The 6673-nt window shown below is 37.1% G+C and overlaps 1 protein-coding gene across 1 annotated transcript; it reads left to right on the forward strand.

The window, feature by feature from the left end:
* Nucleotides 1–339: 339 nt before the first annotated feature.
* TMEM126B (transmembrane protein 126B) lies at nucleotides 340–6309 on the forward strand. The gene is made up of 5 exons (XM_046016367.1): nucleotides 340–444; nucleotides 3010–3131; nucleotides 4169–4362; nucleotides 5425–5536; nucleotides 5968–6309. The coding sequence occupies exons 1-5, from the start codon at nucleotides 364–366 to the stop codon at nucleotides 6140–6142; spliced, it is 684 nt and encodes a 227-aa protein (XP_045872323.1). The 5' UTR covers nucleotides 340–363; the 3' UTR covers nucleotides 6143–6309.
* The last annotated feature ends 364 nt before the right edge of the window (nucleotides 6310–6673 follow it).

Genomic DNA, 6673 nt, shown 5'->3' on the forward strand with positions numbered 1-6673 from the left:
GGCAGATCGGCCCCAGCTAACGGAGGTGCCCAGAAGAGAGGAAAGCGCGCAGCAACATCCCTGCGCTCCGACCGCCCCACGCACGCCCTCAGCAGAAGTGAAGAGGGAGCTAGGTTAACAAATAGCAGGGTAAGGGAATGTAGGGCTGGCAAGAAGGCGGGCCCACGGCCGTCTGGACCTCCTCGAAGCCAATGAGCGGCTCTCATTTCTGGACGCCACGCCCAATCACAGCCTGGATGGAGGGCGCGGCTTTTGACTGGACCGCGGAGGGCCAGGGCTGCAGGCTAGAGGCGTGAGCCGGCACCACTTCCCGCTCCGGGCGTTCTGGGTCCCCGCCCACCGCTAGTCATGTGAGCCACCAAAATGGCGGCGCCCGGGCGTGAGGCTGGGGCTGACCTGAAGGATGCAGGTGTGGTGCCGGTGAGAGCCGGGGAAGCGCCCAAGGTAGGCGGAAACCCGGGGCCGTATGAGTCGTGATTTCTGCAGCCTCCGTATATTAACGGGCTCTTCTGAAATGATGGAATTTTAAAATCTAAAGAGAACAGTCTCCAAGCCTATGCGGGACGCAGTGAAGCCCTCGGTTGTTATGGAAGGAGGCGGAGAGAAAATAGGAGACCTAAAGTCTAGTCCCGGTTGCTTGCAGTTTCTTTTCTCTTGTCTCCAGGCCTTTCGCTGGCTTTCAACTTGAAATACTTCCGTGTAGCTTCTTCCACACCTTACTCCCCCCTACCAAACTCCTCTTTCAGATACTCCTTTAGACGTCACTACTCTGGGAAACCTTCCCACACGTCTCCTGGATAGGTTAAGGCTCTTCTCATGTTTTTTGTTTGGTTTGGTTTCATTTTTATGGCACACTAATTCTGCCTTTAAATTACCTACCTTTTGTCCTGACCTCGGTCGGGTTATGGATTCCAGAGGACACAATTGCATCTTAATTATCCCTAGGTCTTTCAGATACCAGGTGCTATGTAAATGATGATATTAAATAAAATTCTGAAAAGCCAGGTAAAATAATCACATAAAAACAGTACAAAACTACTTTGCAGACTATAAACTTGAATATGTACACTCTTATTGGGATAATCGTGGTGACCAGTTGAGTGGCCTTGGACAAGTCAATTTTTAGATAAAATGCTTGTTATAGTTGATGAAGGGAGGTGGGTGGGAGATGGGCTAAACAAGTAATGAGTATTAAGGAGGGCACTTATGATGAGCATAGGATGCTAAATGTAAGTGATGGATCACTGAATTCTTCTGAAATCAATGTTAGACTCTGTTAACTGGAATTTAAATAAAAATTTTGAAAAAAATTAAAATTTAAAAAAGTCAGTTATCACAAAGTCTTTACATTTCAGTACTTGTTAAAAAATCTATCAAAAAATTACTAGTCTCTTTCTCTTCTTTAGTAACTGTGCCTTCCAAAGATTAGGTACAAGGTTAATGTTTGCACTCAGTAAGCATTTGTCCTGTTTCAGTGTTTTAGAATCATAATACTGGGTGTCTGGGTTCCCTCTATATTGATAGTGTAGACAGGTATAAAGTTGGTACCAAGGCATTGCCTTAGAGTTTTCTTTGTGGAAAATAAGGGACTTAAAGGAATTGGATGACAGCAAAATAAAGATTTATTTTAAATAAACATATGATAAATTACCATGTTACTGATATCTGCCTTCATAGTATATTAGATGGATTAGATATAGAGTCTCCCTCAGATACTACTATATCTTCCATTTTCCATTTAGATGTCTAAAAGAGCCAGAAGATTAAATCTAATCCATAAGAAATTGTAATTTATCATTTTTTAACCTGTCCCCTCAGATATTTTAAAGAAAAAAATAGTACTGGCCGGAGTCCAGTTCTACAATGATGCAGGGCAAGAAACTTGTCCATTATTACTCATTTTGTAATAATGTATGAAAGTTAAAGGAGCCCATACCTTCAGAGTGTTGATGCCATGGATGACTTAACCTTTCATTTGTTAGGGTTAAGATTGGTACATATCACTTATTCAACAAATGAGTAATTACAGTGATGTTCAACAGTTACAGCGTATGTCCACTAATTACCAGTGTCAGAATCACTTGGTTTATTAAAATGCAGATTTCTAGACTTCATCCTACTCCTGTTGAATCCAGATATCAGGAGGGAGCTCACAAAACTGCATTTCAAATAAACCCCGCGTGTGATTCTGGTGCAAACTAAAGGTTGAGAATCACTGATTTATTATCTTCTGAGTTCATTATGCTTATTCCACTTTAATTCTTTTGCCCAGGACTCTTGAAATTTGAGATCTAGACTATGTCTATTTAGACATCACACTTGGGACATAGGAACCTTCCCACACTGGAGCCCAGTGCCATGGGTCCAGGCTCCCTGGTATACTACATGTAGTTTCCAGCAAAGACTGTGCTTCTGCTGCAGGTACTCCTAGGGAGCTGGATATATAATTTATGTAATCCAGGGTATCCATAAGCATTACCTCTTCCTAGCCTGGAAAAGTGTCCCTGTCTCTAATGTTCTCTCTCACTAGGCGAGGCAATCCCTGCTCTCCTCCTTCTCCAGGAAACTCAACATACTCTACAAAATGAGCTCGGGCTTTCATGAGACAGTTGTTAACAAGGCTGTTGTTTCCTTCTAGCTCTGAAAAAGCTAGGGCAAGAGTACAAAGCTTGTCTACCTTTGGGGAAAACTGTAAGAACAACAAAAATTCAGTATCTCAGTAAGTTATCCTTCTACACTAGGTCCTAAAGCAAGTCAACCTTTCTGAACCTTATTTTTCTCATCTATTAAAGTGTAAAAATAGAGATGATCAGTATTCTAACAATTTCACAAAAAGTCATTATCTAGCAGATAAGAGCTACTAAATATTGATTGAATCATTGACAAAGTATGTGAAAGCAGATGACAATTTTACTAGGATCTAAATCGTTTTTAATCTGAATCTAAAATTTATAATATTTATTATTAATATCATTAGCTATTATGGTTCTTAAATTTTGTGTTTTCCAGGACATCAGAATGGCAACATACTCACATGGTCAGCCCAGTCTTTCTCTGGCAGATGCAAAACTCAGAAGACCAATGATCATCGAAATCATGGAAAAAAAAATTGAATATCTTAGAAAAGAAAAGTAAGAGACATACCCAGACTGAAAGTCTCTAACTTTATTTGCACATCTTCTGTATTGCCATTGTTTCTGAGTATCTAAGATCCTATTAACTTTATTGAGTTGGTTATAAAGAGTTTATGAAAAAACTTGAGGGAAAAAATACACAGATGAAAATAGTAGTTTGTTGGAATATTGGGACTGTGGATAATTTCTTTTGCTTCTTAAAAAAGAAAATGTCCAAAACTATTGTTGAAATGTTATTTATACAGTAAACATTTTTAAATTAAAAGCAATTAGGAGAACACCATTTTGGGAGCTACTTATATTTAATTGATATTTAATTGTAATTATATTCAGTTTAGAATTGATTAACTCAGCGCAGTGCTAAATTCAAAAAGGAATACAGATTCCATGATGTACCTATAGTTTCACATTACCATTTCAACTTAGATTAACAGAGCTCAAGAATACAGTAAAAGGACATTAATCTTAGACCTCAGACATTTTGAATTTAGGTATGAGTCAGAATCAGTAAAACTAGATGTATCAAATCTCTTTGCATATCCTAGACAAATTATTTGAAATATATTTGCACTAATTAAGAAATAGTTATTTGCTAGAGGGCCTAACCAAATGTAAACAACTTTGGCTTAAGCAAATTAATTCTCTTAGTAGCAAAAGCAGTATTCTTAGGTATCTCATAAATTTGGCTATATTGGAACATATTCATTTTTATTTGTGGCCAAAATTTTATCTCTTAAGAGTTCCATTTTAGAACCACTCTGAGTGATTTCAGAAAGAGGCTTCTATCCTCTCATTAGAATGCAAATTCCAAAAAAAAAAAAAAAAAGAATGCAAATTCCATGAGAGGTGGGATTTTTTTTTCTTTATTCACTGCCCCATCCTCAACACATAGAAGATGTCTTTTGCATAGTAAGTTTTGAAGAAATATTTGATGTTGAGTAAATACATAATAATAAATCACTACCGAGGAAAGGATATCTCCATTAAGAGAATATTATGTTGAATGTAATTTTTCTCTTTGTTTTTCCTATTAGGACTTTAAATATATATGGCACAGCGTTCCTTGGAACAGCAGCTAGTTTCTCTGGAATAATGGCCAACTTCATTTTCAGACGTTGCTTCAAGGTTAAACATGACGCTTTGAAGACATATGCATCACTGACTACACTTCCGTTTTTGTCTACTGTAGTCACTTATAAGCTCCTTGTAACGGATGCCTTGTATTTGGGTAAATTTAAATTCATTAACATATAATGTGTTTATGTTTAAGTAAAATTACACATTAAGATATACTGTTGATAATGATCACTAATGCTTGTCTATTGCTTTGCCACTTAAAAAGTACCTTCACATACATTATCCTAGTTCATCCCCACCACAGTCCTCCTGATTAGGCAAGGCAAGTAATATCGTGTCCTCTTTACAGATACACAACTAAAGGCAAGACATGTTCATGTATGCTAAGAAACAACATACTGGGGAAAAAGCAAGTTTTGGCATACTGCACACATGATTTCAGATTCTGCTTCCACCTACTTAAGTTTTGTGACAATGCACAAGTCATTGAATATCTGAGATCCGTTCTATAAATTAGGACTACCAATACCTACCTCCCAGGACTGTTGTGATGATTAAAATACTGTATGTTAAATGCCTAATGAGGTAGCTAGCCTATTGTGGGCTTCTAATGTTATTTCCTGCCTCCTCCTCTTACCTTAAGTTTCATAACTAGTCATTGATAGAACCTCTGAATCCTATTTATCAGGTCCCTGCTCAATTATCTCTTTCCCAGGGAAATCTCTGATTCCCTCAGGGTAGGTTAGGTTTCTAGATAAATTTTCTGTTCATTTTACGTTCAAAGCATTATGTACAATTAAAAATTATGTGTTTAAATATTTATCTTAGTCCTTCTTTCCTCAGGGACTCACTTAAAAGGTCTCTTTTTTGCAACATTATATCACTAATACATGCCTGACACATAGCAATAAAAACGTATTAACCTAGAATCCAGATGTCCAGGTCTACTTGTTTAATATTTTCCTTATGAAATTGCTTTCTGCAACAATTATATATATATAAGAGATAACTCCTCTTATATTAAGTATAATAAAAGAATTTTTTAAACATGGTGCATTTAGTCTATCATGTGCCTGAGACTGAATTTCTAATATTCTTTCTGTTGTTTCACTATGAGGACAGTACAGGTAACTAGTCTGTGAGGATACAAGACTGTCTTAATAACTCTTATCCTCAATTTTAAAAGGAAACCAAATTTACTTTTGTTTTCCAGGCAATATAAGCCAGGAAAATTGTGTTCTGAGAAGTTCACTGATTAGCATAATATGTGGTGTTTTATATCCCTGTGGTTTGGCTTTCTCTAAAAATGGACGCCTTGCAGTCAAGTAAGTCTATCTGTTTGTTCCTTTTCTTCCTTCCTTTCCTTCATTTTTTTTAAAAAAAGATGTTATTTATTTATTTGCCAGAGAGAGACACAGCGAAACACAAGCAGGGGGAGTGGAAGAGGGAGAAGCAGACCTCTGCCGAGCAGGGAGCCTGATGTGGGGCTTGATCCCAGGATCCTGGGATTATGACCTGAGCCACCCAGGCACCCCCATTTTTATTTTTTTAAATGTACATAAAGTTTTCTTATTCTTTAGCTGCCAATGACATACTTTAATTATAATGTAGTTTGGTACTTCAAATAGCTGGCTTTAAACCTTTTTGCTATGTATATGAAAGACCATAGAATAGAAATTATCCATTTGGGGGAAATCAGTGAACTTTTCATAGAAAATATATCCAAAAGAAGTTCTTGATTGTTTTTCCTTTTTAGGTATCATACTGTTCCACTGCCACCGAAAGGAAGGGTTTTACTTTACTGGCTGCTGCTTTGTCAGACAGAGATAAAAGCAATGGTGATTCCTCTGGTCTTAGAGACAGCCTTTGGAATATTTAATGGTCTGCAACATTATGCAAGATTTGAAAGTAGACGAGAAAACTGTACATGAAAATTAATCAAAGAGTGAATGGATACTAATCAGCACAATGGGGTTTTTTTATGATGAGGACTCAGGCATTGCTGAAGCAGTTAAAAGTAACTCTGGACAATTTGTTTCTGTTCCTTTGCCTGGTATACAGTGGTACTCAATAAATATTCAGTAATTCAGTATTTAAATGTAAGTTTCATCTTTCTTTATTATGTGTGGAAATGAGTTTGAGACATCAAGTTCTGCTCTGTACATTATATATTCATGAGACATTTAAGTACCTTATATCTCAGGTACCATGTAACATAATAAGGATTGGTCCTTAACCCAGAAGGAACTCATAATTAGAAGAGAAACTTAAAATGTAAACACATAGCAAGAGAAGGTTTGAGAAGTACACAAATAATTCTGTGGGCACATAGAGGATATGGCTTTTAACTACTTGGGTAGAGGTAAAAACTAAGGGAAGAAAGTGACATTTAACCTATACTTTGAAGGAGTAGTTGACAGTTCATAAGAAAGCAACACATAGAAATTAGCATACAGCCCATT

The sequence above is a fragment of the Meles meles genome, chromosome 8 (assembly GCF_922984935.1).
Source record: "Meles meles chromosome 8, mMelMel3.1 paternal haplotype, whole genome shotgun sequence".
Lineage (NCBI taxonomy): Eukaryota > Metazoa > Chordata > Mammalia > Carnivora > Mustelidae > Meles > Meles meles.